Source organism: Elgaria multicarinata, chromosome 11, assembly GCF_023053635.1.
Source record: "Elgaria multicarinata webbii isolate HBS135686 ecotype San Diego chromosome 11, rElgMul1.1.pri, whole genome shotgun sequence".
NCBI lineage: Eukaryota > Metazoa > Chordata > Lepidosauria > Squamata > Anguidae > Elgaria > Elgaria multicarinata.
Genome location: NC_086181.1, coordinates 31,496,722 through 31,513,786, shown reverse-complemented (window position 1 = coordinate 31,513,786; position 17,065 = coordinate 31,496,722). Strand labels below are relative to the sequence as shown.

The 17,065-nt window shown below is 46.3% G+C and overlaps 1 protein-coding gene across 2 annotated transcripts; it reads right to left on the bottom strand.

Moving 5' to 3' along the window:
• Positions 1-1,129: 1,129 nt before the first annotated feature.
• MBOAT7 (membrane bound O-acyltransferase domain containing 7) lies at positions 1,130-16,995 on the bottom strand. Of its 2 annotated transcripts, none has more exons than XM_063137701.1 (8): positions 16,692-16,995; positions 9,565-9,645; positions 8,207-8,336; positions 6,562-6,688; positions 6,313-6,469; positions 4,777-5,137; positions 3,895-4,077; positions 1,130-2,863 (listed from the first exon to the last, which is right to left on the bottom strand). In XM_063137701.1, the coding sequence occupies exons 2-8, from the start codon at positions 9,638-9,640 to the stop codon at positions 2,482-2,484; spliced, it is 1,416 nt and encodes a 471-aa protein (XP_062993771.1). In that variant the 5' UTR covers positions 9,641-9,645; positions 16,692-16,995; the 3' UTR covers positions 1,130-2,481. The 2 variants fall into 2 exon arrangements, with proteins under 2 accessions (XP_062993771.1, XP_062993772.1); XM_063137702.1 differs by having other exon boundaries at positions 16,719-16,995.
• Between the last annotated feature and the right edge of the window lie 70 nt (positions 16,996-17,065).

Below are 17,065 nucleotides of genomic sequence, written 5' to 3'. Positions count from 1 at the left end.
ATGTACCCGCAGTTCTCGGTCTGTGTGCTTTCCTCTAGTTGACAGAGAACAAGGAACAAGGAAGTAAGAAGGCTGGGCATGGATTAATGATTCCTTCGACTGGCTTCTCCCAAAGGCAGTAACTTGGCAACAGACAGATCAAGAGGCCTAGAAGTGGTGGCTGTGACAGAGAGATTTCACTTTACTATAATTCCTTTGAAAGGTAGAGCCGTCTCTGGAATCAGGGTGAGGATGGTGACTGGAAACAGGTTTTTTGTTTGATTCTAAAATGGAAATTCATCATAAAACTTGGGCTTTGCCACTCAACAGCCAGTTGAAAGAGCTAGAGTGGTGTAGTGGTTAGAGTGTTGGACTGGGAGTCGAGAGGTCCCGGTTCTAGTCCCCACTCTGCCACGGAAGCTCATTGGGTGACTTTGGTACAGCTGCTACCACACAGGGTTGTGATGATAAAATGGAGAGGAGGGGGAGGATCATATACTCCACCTTAGGCTCCTCAGAAGGAAAAGTGAGATATAAATGCAACAACCAGTCCCCACTAACTGACAATGGCAGTGATACTTACATTTTCTTTGTTTTGTCACATTCATACATTAAACCTGAGTGCACATTTGGACAGCTTAGGAGTACGCCTGAATAAATAAGGTATGAAGTAGCCCACACCTTTCGACGGGAAAAACACAGAAAATGCCATTTCAAACAGTACACAGAACCACACAATATCACCCTGGGATACACCAGGTGGAAAACACGTGAAAAATTTGTCTTGGTAAAGAAAGATGGTTTCCTTTACTGACAAAAGTTTGCTTGAAGAGGATAAAGCAGAAAGATTTGGGAGGGGCTGATTTGGGCTGGCAGGACAAATTAAAATAAAGGGATTGATTCAGGGTATTGATAGGCAGTAGTGAGATCCAAGAGAACAGAAGAAAATTAGAGGTGGTTTATGTGTTTGGGGGAAGGATTGCAGCACTGCTGTTACAGGTGGCAATTGGTTCTATAGAGGGAAAGAATTATTTATTTGTGATAGGAATCAAGAGAACGCCGTTTTCAAGACAAGGGGCTTGCCCTCTGTTGCCCTCTGCAGAATACACAAGGAACTGAATCCATGAGACTGTTCTTTTTTAAAAAAAAACTTTTATTTTTCCAGTCAGGCTTTCCAATTACATTATAGTGGACTAGGCTACAAAGTATGTTTACAGACAGGTTGTTTCATGATTAGATTTCCTTAAGACATAAAAAAAAGTTATCCTTGAGACAGGTAAAATTACAATCATTTTTGGGTTCTGCAATGTAAACCCCACCTTTTATTTATTTTATTTTTATTTAAAATATTTCTGGGCTGTCTTTCAGGGCAGAAGCCGTCCCAAACCCCTTTCAAGGCCTTTTGAAGGCTCCCATTTGTGCGTGAGTGTGTGTGTGTGTGTGTGTGTGTGTGTGTGTGTGTGTGTGTGTGTGTGTGTATTCAGGTCCCAAAGACCAGAGACTGTGATTTTGCAGTCCATAACTCAAGTGTCATGGCTGAAAAGTTGAATTTGAATCAGCTCCCTATAACTGACATTCAACACTGATCCATTTAAATGTGGCAGTCTTTACGTGCAAAATATCATTTCATTGCTAGTTTTCCAACACTACATAAGCAAAACATTATGTTTGCTGTACCACTCTTTTGCTGCGCTGGCTTCTAGGCCCAGAAGTGCCTTTTCCCCACCCTGAATCTCACTCCTACATTCAGGGGCTCACTGATTCAGGACTTGGTGAGAGGCTGTCATGTTTTTGCACATCTCACTACAGAGGGATATCTGCAAACACACTTGACCTGGCTGGGGCTTTTTCAAACTTTTCAACACCTCAGTGTCCTCAGCTGACCTACCATCCAGAAGCAACACTTCCCCCTCTCCCGCAAAATAAAAATCCACATAATTTCAAAGTTACAACTGTGGCATTAAAAAACGCACACCACAAGTATGATGTCAGTCAGGAAGCAGGCAAGTAATGGAGATCAGTTCTTTATTGCAAAGCCCCAGTTTGTCCCCTGTAAAATGGCTGATATATATATATATATATATAGAGAGAGAGAGAGAGAGAGAGAGAGAGAGAGAGAGAGAGGGGAAAGTTTAAGAGTAGAGAGATGCTAGGAATCAGGCCTCCTGAGCTTTCTGGGACAGAATGAAAGCTAGAAGGAAAATCTAACAGGAAGGATTTAGGAGTTAAGATGTCTGGGCTTTTCTCCCCTGAGGATACACTGTTGTGGAGTGAGTTATCAGAGATGCAACGATGTGAGGATTCCCATATCCTCTAGTATGGGCGCAGATGAAGAACAGGGATTTGGAGACACCACTCCCGGTTCCTTTTCTTGGATCCCCAACTCTGATTTCAATAGTGAAACACATCAAAAATAGCCATGTGTCATGTACGTTCCCTGCCTCCAAGGCCCACGGAAGTGGCCCATGTCATGGGGCTTGTGCTGACCTTGCCTCAGCCCTCTCAGTCTCGCCACTGGGGGTACTCCATCACTCCCTCTTTGCCTTTGTGGGAGACCCGCTCCCTCCGGGCCCCCAGCACCTTCCCCAGCAGGAAGAACGCCAGCGCTGCCACATGGATGCAATAGTAAATCGAGTTCCAGTAGCGGACGGTGTCCTCAAAGGTGAGCAGCACGAAACCCATGCACATGTAGTCGTAGGCCCTCATCTTCAGGAACCACTGCACCCAGTCGCCACAGAGACGGCCAGCAGAAGAGAGGTGTCTCAAGAAGCCGCTCTCCATTGCGCCCTCAGAGGCGAGGCAGAGTGGGATGGTAAGGAAGCTGAGGTAGTAGCCAGGATGAATTCCGTGCCAGTAGGCGGAGATGAGCATCGTCCAGGCGCTCCTGAGGAGAAAGCCTTGTCAATTCTGGAATCCTTCCCTCAGGCCAACCTGCCACAGTTCCCAGAATCCTTCATAATTTCCCTCACACTTTCCAATTACCAATATGTGACACTTTCACCGTTGTTTTTTCGCTACTCTCAGTCCGCCCCAGAAGCGTTCACTGATCATCTCACAAGCCAAGCCTCCAGCTATGCATTGTGACTTCCTTCAACGGATCCATTAACAATTGCAAATCCTCCATGCTTTTAGCACTCAATTCCTCCTGTTTTTAGCTTAGCCTCCCCCAACCTGGCACCCTCCAGATGTGTTGGACTGCAATTCCCATGATGCCCAGCCATTGGCCATGCTGACTGAGAATCACGGGAGTTGCAGTCCCACACATCTGGAGGGTGCTAGATCAGGGGAGCCTGCTAACTATTCAGCCTCTGTTTTGCAAAAACAACAACAACCAAAATCTGCATGTGAATCATTCCATCTCACATTTTATAGTCCTCCCTGCTTCCCTCTCCCCATCTAACCCAGAATGCTTTACTGTACCACTCAAACTTCACCATCATATTTTTGGCTCATAGCTCACTTCCTTACTGCGGCTTCCCCTACATAATTATCAGCATATTCGTGACAGTCCCCATCACTCCTCCTGCAAGAACTGTCTCCATAGTCTGTCAATCCAATCTATCCCAGAACTTCACTGTTGTGACCTTCATAAGAACATAAAAAGTGCCATGCTGGATCAGACCAAGAGTCCATCTAGTCCAGCACTCTGTTGACACAGTGGCCGACCAACCATCAGCCAGGGACCAACAAGCAGGACATATGTTCCCCAGCAGCTGGTGCACACAGGCTTACTGCTTCGAATATTGGAGATAGCACACAATTATCAGGGCTAGTAGCCATTGATAGCCTTTGCCTCCAGGAATTTATCCAACCCCCCTTTTTAAAGCCATACTAAGCTTCTCAGTTTACTCCCTACAGAGTGTCTCCTTTGTGCCCTAAATCTTCTACCTCACTCCGCCATAGTACTCTACTCACCTCATAACGTAAGAACGGACAGGTGCACTTTTGTAGATGTACTGTGCCAACCACCATTGGACACTCATGTTCCAATAGCGCATGCCATCCTTCACTTTGACGCAGAAGTCTGTGCCATGCGGATCAATGTTCTTGATTGTCTCATAATCATAGGCAATGATGGATGCATCTCCATTGGCTGATCTGCTTGCAAGAGAAAGGAAAACTAAAGAAAACACCCTTAATGCCTTATCTTCCAGGACTGACTACTGTAATGTACTATGTCTGGGGCTGCCCTTGAAGGCAGTTTGGAAGCTTCAACTAATACAGAAACATAGCAATCTACTTCCTGGGGGTGGGAAATTTCTGCAACAGCTACACACTAATTTCTGTGTAGTGCTAATGGCCTATAAAAGACAACCTCTTTTCATATAAACCATTCCTTTTGCTGAGTTCTGCAGAGAGCATTATGCTGGAGATTCCATTTTGGTATTGTATGGAAATTGTAGCCACATGGAGAGTGGTGAAAGGAGGCAAATTGCATTGAGCAAGCGAGTAGGACAGCTTGACCAGAGCCATTTTGAAGTTAATGAGAAAGAACAGAAGCTCCGCCCCTCCTTCCTCTTTCAACACCCACCCCTTGTGACGCAATTTAAAATTCTACAAAAATGCATATAGGGTTAAACAACAGTACAGGTGGATTGACCAAGGTGATAGATGCTTTATGCACATTTTACCAAGTTAACGCCAGAACTTGATCATACTTGCAAGGCTTAGATTCCATTACCCAGCGAGCGGGATCTGCAGAGTGGATCCCATCCCTATCACTGCTTCTTTAAATCTAGCCCACTTTGCATAGGAGATGGAACCTCAGCCCAGACAGGGAACCTCTCCTTGACTCACTTGCTGAGTGGCTCGTACTCCACCGTGGGTCCCCCGCCAGATCGCGATTTGGCGCTGGTAGGATAAGCGCCAAAAGCTGCAGAGATGCAGGCGCATTCTGCACACAGCCAAGCCACGTAGAAGCGCATGCGGAAGACGAAGAAGATGGGGACCATGTAGAAGAGGCGGAAAGGGAATCCTCGTCCGTAGAACTCATCGCTTCGGACGTAATCGAGGGGGAAGTAATGAGAGACCACCAGGAAAAAGGCCCCAAAAATGGGTATCATCTTCGACCTAGAAATCAGCGGTTGCCAGCTAGGGATGACCGAGGAATCGGGCTGGTTCAGCCAATCGTGGTGAGTACGGTACCGGTAAAACGGGCCTGGATACAACAAAATGAGATTCAGAGCTATGAGCAGACAGAGAAGATTGTGACCCAGAAGAACCAAAATGAGGAAGGAAATAATAACGGAAGAATATCTGTAGCTTGGGCACAGGAGGAGGTGCCCAAGTGCCCAACAGCCTAGCCCTATATCCTCCCCCAAAATCTGGTGACACAATCGGAACCTGTGGAACCTCTGCTTTCATTGTAGGTTTCTGGCCTTCATGTCTGGAGCTTCTCTGAAATGAAATTCTTCCTTCAGGCTGAGAGGAGTTCTGCACCCCTGATATGGATATTCTGGGGCTGTTCGCACAACGTGACAGCCCGCTGTGGGTTATTTAACCCACAGTGAGGCTGCAGTGCGTGTGGGGGACATGCAGGTGCCATTATGTGTATGTAATCCCTGCTTGGGGATTGTCGTTTCATGCGAACCTGGCAAGTGTAGTGTATGTGAAGTTAAACAACCCTTGCATAACCCCCGGTCCTTTTTAGGGTTATGTGAAGGTTGTTTAACCCTCGCATAATCCAAGCTCACTGGGGTCACACAACAACCTCCAAGTGGGAGTTGGATATGCAATTTGGTGCCTGTGGGCACTGTGGCTCATCATGGGTTAAATAACCTATAATGAACTGCAGTGTGTTGTCCGAACCCGATCTCTGCAATTCTCACAAACCAGAAAAGGAGAGAACAATAAACGTTACAGTACACAAACTGAAGACACACAAAAGTAACCAACAGGAAGAATAACAAATTCTTTTGATAAGCACCAGGGGGCTCAAGGTCAGGCATGTATAAGCATGGGCACACACACAAACACACGTAACACACCACAAAACCAAGAAAAAAGACAGCAGGTATGACAATTGGGGCAGAGGGCAAAGGTGAAATATGTTCCATTCATTTGACTGCCTTGTTCTCATCTCTCAACTCTTTTTTCCTTCAAAAGGAAACAGCAACAGAAAGGAATAACTGCCAGGCACACGCTGTCTCCTGTCAGCAATTTTTGTATAGGTGTTTAAGGTTATGGACATTAAAAAGGAACCAAAGCTATAGTAACCATGGTTCAAAAAGACACCCAGCCAATATGGCTGCCAGAAGCAAGATGCACTATGGTTTGTAGACATATTTCACCCTACCCCATTGACTGCCACTTTCCATCAGGTAACTCAGGTACCTGTCATGAGCCCCACATAGCAATAACTGTAGCACAGTATCTCCACCAGTCCGGGCATTTTGGGGATCACACCAATCACAGAAGACTTGGCAAATGACGTCACTTCCTGTTTCTTCGCCTGAGTGAATTCTTGCACCTCGTTGGCTAAGCTCACCATCTGGGAGACACAGATTAAGGCATCGTGGGAAACACGTTTCCTAGCAGAGAAGCCCACCCCTGAAACCCATCCAGACCACGGTGCACTTTTACCTTGAGAGTGAGCAAAAGTTGCACAGCATTGGTGAAAGGTGTTGGCTCCGGGAGGTCAAAGTAGGTGACTGTGCGGAAAAAGAACAAGTAGGAGAAGGTCCATGCTAGCGTCAGGTAGTGGCACGATCTGGTGTGTAGGGGAATAAATAAAGAGACTGTAATTATTAATGAATGATTCACTTCTTACATTGAATCCCTACTCGAGGGGTGAAGAATCTCTTTCAGCTAAATTCCAGTGTGGATAAATTCTTGGGGGCTGCATTCCAGTGGTGGGCGGAGCCGAAGGTGAAAGGGGGCAGGGCTAATCACTCAAAAATACCCACACATTTTAGCATAAAGCTTTACTAAGCCTTAGGAAAGGCATCTGAATTGTTTAAGTGGGGGGGGGGAGGTGCACCAAATGATCAGGGGATGGGGAAAGTGGGTGGAGCCACAAGAACAGAGTTTGGCCTTCTGGGAACTCCAAAGAGCAAGATCTAGCCCACAGGCCTAACATTCAGCAGCCACACACATATCTCTGCACTAAATGTCCCATTATCACTGACAAGTGTTCTAATCTGGCATGTCTCTGTCCCATTTTCGAAGGGCCCAGGAGTCCTGACTCTAAGCCTCGTTGCTAATACATCCTTCTCTGAAAGTCCGTAGATATTTTTTTAAGCCCTCCATCGTTTTAGCCTTTTAGACCAGAGATGGGTCAACTTCAGACTTGTTGGATGGTTATATATATATATATATATTTTACCAGGTAGACAAAAGCCACCAACCAGTGCAAAAGACCAGTGAAGGCTGGTGGCTCCGATGTCAGTGAGGGGTGAATCCGCTCCAGGTTTCAGTCAGAACCAGTCAGCGCTCTAAAGGAGCTATCCAAGCATAGTGCTGAGTGGTTCTGACTGAAACCTGGGTGGGGGGGTTCACCGCCACACTGACATCAGAGCCACCAGCCTTCACTGCAAAAGACATGCCCTTAGCATTAAAGAACAGGGTGCCTGTAAGCACATCCTTCGCCTAGGGAGTTGTTTTCAGTACCAGAACTGAATGAAATTTGATTTCAGTTCACAATCCTTTCAACAAATGTCCGCTCTTGGTTACCCCCAGGTGTTCCTCATCTCATCAGCCGAATTTAGGTGGAAAAAAGCAATTTTGCAGTTGTTTCAATAAAACAATTGGGATCCAGAGCCCCTTGCAGAGAAATTAGCTAGGGAGATCGTGGGCTCTCCCACCCTAGAGGCATTCAAGAAGCAGCTGGACAGCCATCTTTCAGGTACGCTTTAAGGTGGATTCCTGCATTGAGCAGGGGGTCGGACTTGATGGCCTTATAGGCCCCTTCCAACTCTACTATCCTATGATTCTATGACTACAAATCACCCAGAGATTGGCCAGTAGATCCCAATCTATCTCCTGTCCACCCCTGCTTTAGACCTCACAGCTAGAAAGTTTGCAACATCAGATTCTGAAAAAAACACCAACAACCCATAATGCCCTGCAGGACATTCCTGACCACATTCCTCTTCCAGATAGCAGAGATGCCATCCTTCCTTGCATGAGGCATCCCAGCATTCCATGGGAATGCAGTGCTCCCACAGTTCCCTGCTCTGGCCCACCAGGTGAGAGCAACACCCACCCACACCCAGCTGTGCTCCTTTACCGTGGCGAGATGTTGATAATGAGCCATGTCCCCAGGATGGTGATGAGCGAGTGGATGGTGTGGATGTGGCAGGTGGCCAGCGTGAGGCCGAGCCCGGCAGCCGCTCCTCCGAACTGCTTGACCTTCAACCCTGCAGAGGAAAGAGAGGAACCCATTTCCCCACTGCCAACAAATCCACAGGGCGGGTTTGAGAGACCGGATGGCGATAAGGGGCACAGAGAAGAACTATAGGTGAGTGGCAGAAGGGCCCAGTTTCAGTCAGTCCCTACAATTTCCAGTTTGTTTGTCTGAAGTATCTTTATCCTGTTTCTCAACCCCACAGGCTCCTGGAATGGCTTACGTGCAATTAGTAAAATAGGGTGACCATATGAAAAGGAGGACAGAGCTCCTGTATCTTTAATAGTTGCATAGAAAAGGGAATTTCAGCAGGTGTCATTTGTATATATGGGGAACCTGGTGAAATTCCCTCTTCATCACAACAGTTAAAGCTGCAGGAGCTATTCTAGAGTGACCAGATTTAAAACAGGGCAGGGCACCTGCAGCTTTAACTGTTGTGATGAAGAGGGAATTTCAGCAGGTTCCCCTTATATACAAATGACACCTGCTGAAATGTCCTTTTCAATATAACCGTTAAAGATATGGGAGCCCTGTCCTCCTTTCCATAGGGTCACCCTAAGTAAAACAAGACAGTTCCTGCCTGCAAGCTTACAATCTAAAAAGACACAACACACAAGGACAAAGGGGGGGAAGATTAAGATTAAGGAATTAAAAATTAAGTAGCCGTTCAGCATCTACTGCTCCTTCTCACCACCGCCGCCGCCGCCAGAGCAAGAGGCAGGCAAATAAGCAGGATGCAACGGGGAAGAGGAGGAGCAACTCCAGGGGACTCTTGTCTGTGCCCCCCTGCTTCGGCGTGGGTCTTCAGCAAGGGCCCAACCATGTCTACCCTTGATGCTGGCCCTGGAGGCTGCTAAACAGAGTAGTCAAGACTAGATGGACAAATCGTCTCGCTTGCTAAAAGACAGCTTCTTCCTTTCCCTACTTGTTCTTTCTCTTTCTTTACAACCCACCCACCACAACAATCCTCCATCCTTAGGCTCCCGTATCTTTGAGAGGTGCATGGAAGGCGTAATTCTACCAGCTGCAGCTTCTCCTGCCCCTACAGTCCTGTGATGGGAAAAGCCACACTTAGGCAGAATTCTCTGTCCTTTCCAACATTCTCTTGAGGTCCAGACCCGGTAAGTGAGGTGAGCCACAGGTAAAGGGCGGGGGAGGCTCAATGGCTTAAACCAGAGTCCTTGAATGTTGACCCCTCTGTGGTGTGGGAATGTCTGCTCCCCCCCAGGTTTCGCACTCACCCCCTTTCTTGAAAAAGAAGCCAATGGGGATGGAGACCAGAAGCACCGCCAAGTAGATGATCTCATCGGGTGACATCGTGGCTGGCAAGAGAAAGGGAGAGTCAGAACAAGTTAGACGTATCGAAGCTGGAAATACTAGAAATACCAGATAAAGGGCCTTGACGGAGCTGATTGGGAGGGGGGAGGGCGAGCGAAAGGGGGAAATAATTTTGGACTGCATATCAGCATGATTTAGAACGGCCTTCACAAACTTGGGGCTCCCCCAGATACGTAGACGAAAACCCCTAGGGGATTCTGGGAGTTGTCATCCAACATGTCTGGGGGGCGCAAAGTTGGGGAAGGCTGTTTTCTAGAAAGTTAAAGCAGGGATGCATTTAAAGACTTGGATCTTGGGTGTCAAGATTAAGGAACTCTGGGGTTTAATACTAGGACACAGGGTCACTCCATGCAATGGATGTGAGTAGATTCAGAAGGAAGCCCTTCTTCACACTACGTGCAATTAACTTATGGAACTGCCTGCAACAAGAGATGGTAATGACCATGGCTGGCTTAGGTATTTTAGAAGGTGATTTGGCAAATTCATGGAGGAGAGGTGCATCAGCCAGTGGCAACTGATCATGGAAAGGGCCCCTTGAAACCCAATATTGCAGCAGAGTGCACCTATTCTGTTTGCCAGCCATGCCCTCTGCCAGGTTATGCCATTCCATACTTCCTCCCAGTTGTTTTGCTGTTCTCCAGAACCTCAACCCCCCAAATCAGTTAGCTTACCATGGCCATTAAAATGCAGTCCCCACTCTGCTGTTTTAGGGGTTTCTCACTATTAGTGGGGATTGCAGGGGAGGGGGGCTGAGAGTCAGAATTTATTTATTTATTGCATTTTTATACCACCTAATAACTGAAGCTCTGTGGGCGGTTTACAACAATTTAAACCGTGAAAACCATTCAAAATATAAAACAAACAACAGTATAAAAGTATAGTATAAAATGCACTATAAAAACATAACCAGGATAAAACCAAGCAGCAATGCAGAAATTAATACAGATTTAAAATACAAATACAGGGAGGTTTGCTTGGCGCCTACATTGTTTTCCTTCCGTCACCAGCTGAAGACCTTTTTATTTTCTCAGTATTTTAACACCTAATTTAACTTAAATTTAAACTTTGCTGTTTTAATCTCATATTTTAACCTATATCAAATTTTGCTGTGCTTTTTATATTGTATTTTGTATTTGTGTTTTAAATTGTTGGTTGTTTTTATGCTCTACATGGTTTTAATTTTTGTGAACCGCCCAGAGAGCTTCGGCTATTGGGAGGTATAAAAATGTAATAAATAAATAAAAATAAATAAAACAGCAAAGTTAAAATTAAGTTGATAGACTGTTAAAATACTGAGAAAATAAAAAGGCCTTCACCTGGCACCTAAAAGAGTATAATGTAGGTGCCAGGCGAACCTCTCTAGGGAGCTCATTCCACAGCCGGGGTGCCACAGCAGAGAAGGCCTGGGCTATGTACACATTCGAGATTTAACCATTCGAGACCCAACTGTCTCCCCTCCCCACATGCCTTTAAGAGCTGTCCAACCAGCAAGAATTTAGCAGGCAATGCTTCCATCTCCCCCTGCCCACACCCATCACTTAGGGTGCAATCTTGTGCATGTTTACACAGTAAAATAAATAAATGAAAGGTCCTACAACTCCCAGCGTTCCCTAGCTAGATGCTGGGCAACTGTGAAAAGATACAGATGAGCACCGTCAAGGAGAAGAAGAAAGTTGGCAACTCTATTTCAGAATGGGAAGCCCCACTCAAAACATACCATTGTCAGGGTGGGTGGGCCCAACCTTTTACCATGCTTAGTACAAGGGAGGGTGTGCGAAGTGTATTAAGATGTAAGGAATAAACGTTTATCTCAAAAGCAGCTTTCCTCAACTTGGTGCTCTCCAGATGTGTCGGATGCTGCTTGGGGATGATGAGAGTCGTAGTCCAACACATCTTGAGGCCACCAGGTTGTGGAAAGGTAGCCTTAAGCATCTCCAGAAAGGGGGTTAGTGGGAAAGCGCAGGAGCAAGTAAAAGAAGAGACTCCTTGTTCTGTACGCAGCTAGGAGAGGAGGGAAGACAGAGGCTGAGTTCGGACGACACGCTAATCAACTGGGGTGGTGGTAATGGGAAACAACCATTGATTCGTGTGTCGTCGGAAACTGAGCCAGGAAGTCACACATACATCTTTATTACCCTACCCTGTGCCTGTTTGGTGCATTCTCTTCCCCTCCTTATTGTTTTATTATGATTTTATTAGAATGTTAGCCTATGCGGCAGGGTCTTGCTATTTACTGTTTTACTCTGTACAGCACCATGTACATTGATGGTGCTATATAAATAATAATAATAATAATAATAATAATAATAATAATAATATGCAAACAAAATAGGTTTTAGCCATTATCATCCTTCACAGCATCAACAAAAGTCATCTTACAATATATAACAGAATATTATCATAGTTTAGTCACGATAAGATATATTAATTGCAGTTCCGTTAATACATCAGGATAAAAATTATAGCGGCCCATCCTGAGCCGGGTCATTGTCCCCTATCACGGTTCTAAGCTGAGCTGCTGTAACTGCAAACCTAGCTATATTTAATAAAATGGGCTTCGATGTGTTTTTAAGTAGATATATAATTTTATCCATATTATTAAGATTGGCTACTGTTACTAGGTATCTCTTTAGATATTTATCTCTAAAGTTTTTATACAGTTTACAGTGTAAAACGTAATGTATCGTATCCTCCGCCTCCTGACTCAGGAGGTCATGCAGAATATAGCTTCCCCCAACTGCAGGCACTGAATGGGGTTATGCGCCTTTAAGTGTTGCACAGAACGGAGCAAGAAGATACCATGGTTGAGGACAGCTACACGTGGAAAAATCTCTCTCCTAGGCCCTCTCTGCTCTGCTCATAGTATTCTGCAATCCAAGCTTGTTTACAAAAAAACGATCACAATTTAAGTCCCGTCTCCTTTTCCAATGGCAACTACAGTAGCTGATCACACCCACATAAGTTTTCACACACTTGCACAAACTGCTCCAACCCCCACACCGCTTTATCCCGGTTGCTCTGTACCAACGTCCTTATCTCCCTAATCCCTTGTCTCCTTCCCTTTCTATATTTAAGTAGGAATCTTTGGGCAGATTAAAAGCAAGTGTCTCTCTAAAGATGCCAATACAAGACACACACACACACAGAGCTCCAGAGAACCAAGACAGAGGCCCAGCCTGCCAAAAGTGCGGGTGAGAGATCTGCATCACTACATTTCCAACACTCATAGAATCATAGAATAGCAGAGTTGGAAGGGGCCTACAAGGCCATCGAGTCCAACCCCCTGCTCAATGCAGGAATCCACCCTAAAGCATCCCTGACAGGTGGTTGTCCAGCTGCCTCTTGAATGCCTCTAGTGTGGGAGAGCCCACAACCTCCTGATTCCTGGTAACTGATTCCACCGTCGCACTGCTCTAACAGTTAGGAAGTTTTTCCTGATGTCCAGCCGGAATCTGGCTTCCTTTAACTTGAGCCCGTTATTCCGTGTCCTGCACTCTGGGAGGATCGAGAAGAGATCCTGGCCCTCCTCCTCTTCCTGGTATCAGAGGTGCATGGTGGAGTTGGTGCTGCTTTCCCCAGTTTGTAGCAGCTTCATGCCCCACCTCCATCAAAGGCTCCTCCACCGGCTTGAGTTGCTGGGAGAGTGAAAACTTTGTGTGCTGTTGAAAGTCAGTGCAGGAAAAAAAGGAAGGAGGGAGGGAGAACCCCGTAGGAGTGTGCGGGGGGGGGGGGGAAGCCAACCGGCAAGGGGTGAAACCCAAAAAGGAGTTCTTCATGAATGTTATTTCAATAAGGCTTTCTTGAAGTAATGTTTATTCAGACAAGCCAACGCGTTTCGGACTCCAAAACCAACCTGGGTCCTTCCTCAGGGCAGTTTCAAAAAGCAGCTTTAGTTCCTTATATGAATACAGTAAATTCCTAAAGCTGCTTTTTGAAACTGCCCTGAGGAAGGACGCAGGTTGTTTTTGGAGTCCGAAACGCGTTGGCTTGTCTGAATAAATATTATTTCAAGAAAGCCTTGTTGAAATAACATTCATTAAGAACTCCTTTTTTGGTTTCACTCCTTGCCGTTTGGCTTTTTTTCCGCACGCTGCTGTTGAAGTCAGCAAGGAGTAAAGAAAAGACGGGCAGGCAACAGAAAAATGATTAAACATATAGACTGATGGGGAGAAAGGAGTTCAAGAGAGAATTGTGCATTGAAGAAAAGGACATACAGGGTGCAGAAAGACCCATGAGGTGAGGGGGGGGAAAGAGGTAGTTGGGAGAAGAAAGGGCAGAGAGACCTGGAAGAGTGGGGGGACTGATGGAGGTACAAAGAGAGGTGAGTGTTATGGCATACAGAGAGAAAAGGAGGAAGTAGCTGAGAGACTGGGCTGTAGAGAGACCTGCAACTAGGGAAACAAAAAGTGACGGTGAAACAGACTGGGAGGTATCAAGGAGTAGCCCATGCCAGGAGTCTGAGAGGCTGGCAGGAGGAGTCTTATCAGGGAGATCGCTGCAGGTGCATCCCTGCAAGGAGAGGGGAATCCCTCCTCTAAGACAGAGGCTGAGTGACCACCTAACCCCCCGAGAGTTGTAGTGTTTTAAGAGGCAAGCCAGAACAATTGTTGGAAGAAGTGCCCAGTTGCAGAGGAAGGCTTCTTATGAGTAAGCAGGGCCCTTCTCACGAGGAGACTTTTTCCAGATTTTCTGATGTGCTGCAGCTGGACCCTGGCTGGAGCTCAGAAAGGTTCTTATTTATTTATTTATTTATTGCATTTATATCCCGTCTTTTTTCCTCCAATGAACCCAAGGCGGCGCACATAATCCACATCCTCTCCATGTTATCCTCACAACAACCACCCTGTGAGGTAGGTTGGGCTAAGAGTCTGTGATTGGCCCAAAGTCACCCAGTGGGTTTCCATGGCTGAGTGAGGACTAGAACTCGGATCTCCTGACTCCCAGTCCAACACCTTAGCCCTACACCACACAGCCTTACCACTTTACCACCTTGACTCCCTCCTGTAAGCAGGATGGGGATGGAGGAGACAGAATTCTTTCTCTACCACACTACAGAAGAGAGCGAGAGAGCCATGTTCAGAGAGAACTGTTAATGGTGCAGAAAAAGAAGACAGCCCAGTCTATGGGGGCCCGGGGAGAAAAAGAGGGTTTAAAAAGAAAACCGCCAAGTTAGAACTGCCAAGTTAGAACTCTCCAGTATCCAAGGCAGTAAGCCTGTGTGCACCAATTGCTGGGGAACATGGGTGGGAGGGTACTAATGCACCAGGTCCTGCTTGTTGGTCCCTGGCCGATGGCTGGTTGGCCTCTCTGTGAACCGAGTGCTGGACTAGATGGACCCTTGGTCTGATCCAGCAGGGCACGTCTTATGTTCTTAAGGAAATCTGTCTAAAGTGGAGTTTAAGTTAAAATCTGAAGTTTCTCTTTAGATGACACTCTCAAGGAATTTGGAGTGAAGAGCTGTTGTTGTTTTTAATAAGATTAGCAAAATACCTTGGGGAAGATCTGCACATTCAGATCAACCCACATTTTTTGTGGTGTGTTTAGGGGGGAGGGAAATCAATTTATATTGGGGGAAGAGAAGGAAAGGAAGCATTATCCATTTCTTGGCACTGGTTTGTGGTAGCAGAACACACCCCTGGCCATTTTTCTGTAGGGGAAAGAACCACCAATGCTCAAAGTACCCGACAAATTTCTACCTCAGAAGAAATCATAATATAATAATATTAACCCTTGCCAAACTCTGCTTTGCATGTCCCCATTCCACTCCGAAGGTCCGCTTTTGTTCTCTGCTCTGGATTTAATGCCTTTGAGTATTTGTAAAGGGCATCCCCCCCCCCGCCCCCGCCCCGTGAATAGCAGCAGTAAACGGCCCTAGTGGATCTAGGATAAGGGGCAAGGATTTTTAATTGGAGGTTTAGGAGCAAAATCAAATGTCTACTTGGCTTGGTAACATTCACAACTTTTCACGAGAATCCATGATACTACTATAATACCTGCTCCTAAAGGTAGGAGGAGAAGCAGAGAAGGCCGAGGAGGGGAAGGCAGCTGAGGAAAAAGATGAGAGAAGGCAACAGAGTGAAGCAGAGCTGTTGAGGGGAAACATAAAGGCAAGCAGCCATGTAATGAAGACAAAGATCCAGAAAAAGCAGCCCTCAGCCAGTGAGGAAAGGCAGCAAGAAGAGTCCAAGAAACTGTGGACCCTCTCATACCTGTAATACTGAATTTGCAATTAATGGTGGTTTAAGGTTAGATATTTGCATTTGGTCTGAACAGTCATATTCCTTCTCTGAATATCTTGAAGCTAAATACCTATTTTTATAGACTCCTGAGTGACTGCCAATTTGCTCCTCCTCCTGACACTAGAACTTGGCAGTATTAAAACAAAGGCAAGATTTTGTGTAGGATTTCTCAGGTGCTGATGAAATTCCTCAGGGTGCCTGGGGGTGGGAGGGGAAGCGCTAGTAGTTTAATTCCTCAGGTAGGTTCTGCCCCTGCCTCCCCATCCACACTCACAATTAACAGAGTAAAAACTATAATGCAAACAACGTGGCTATAAAATGGGCTTGAGCAGGCTTGGCTGCCACCCCCCCCCAGGTCTGTGGTCTAGCAATGACTAGGCTATATGGAAGAGAAGGCAGGCATGCTAGTTCCTACTGCTCTACCCAACCAACCTCCACAAGTCAGTTCTCCTGAACAAATCTAGTGCTCCCTACTGCTCCAGGGGTAGTATCCACCATTACACAGAGTAGATCCGATGTTGTCCTACGTAGAGCAGACCCACTGAAATGATTGATACGTAAGTTAGTCACAAATGAAGTCCCATTCATTTAAATTGGTCTACTCTACGTGGGATTGACATTGGGCACTACCCCAGACTTCTACCCCACCTAGATTTCTTACGCGTGAGCACAAAGCATAACCTGTTCCCACCCGTGTAATGACAGTGATCCAGAGAACCCAGGAGTCCGGGCTCCTAGCCCCTTGGGGGAAGGCCGTTGCTTGTAAACCACCAAGTTCCCTTTATTCTTACCTGTTCTGACCCACCCTGTGGACTCACCTCTCTAGAGAGAGGACGTTTCCCCACGTGCAACTGTCCCGAAGTGCGGATCAAAGGAGGAAAAGGGGGCAGCCGAGGAATGCGGGCGAGGGCTCAGTTGCTTGCAAAATCCATTTCTGAGATGGACGACAGATCTACCTCCTTGGACAAATCCTTGCACAAAAATATAGATCTATTTCTTAATCGTGCCTGCGCATCCCCCCTTGCTTCCTGTCTCTGGTACGTGGTTTCCTCTTCGCAGAGTGGACTGTGGGCGGTGTTGCTTGGCGCTGCTGCCTCTTTTTGGGTCTCTTCTTCTTCTTCGCCCCCTCCCATTCTTTGCTCCACCCGGAACAAGCCATTGGCTC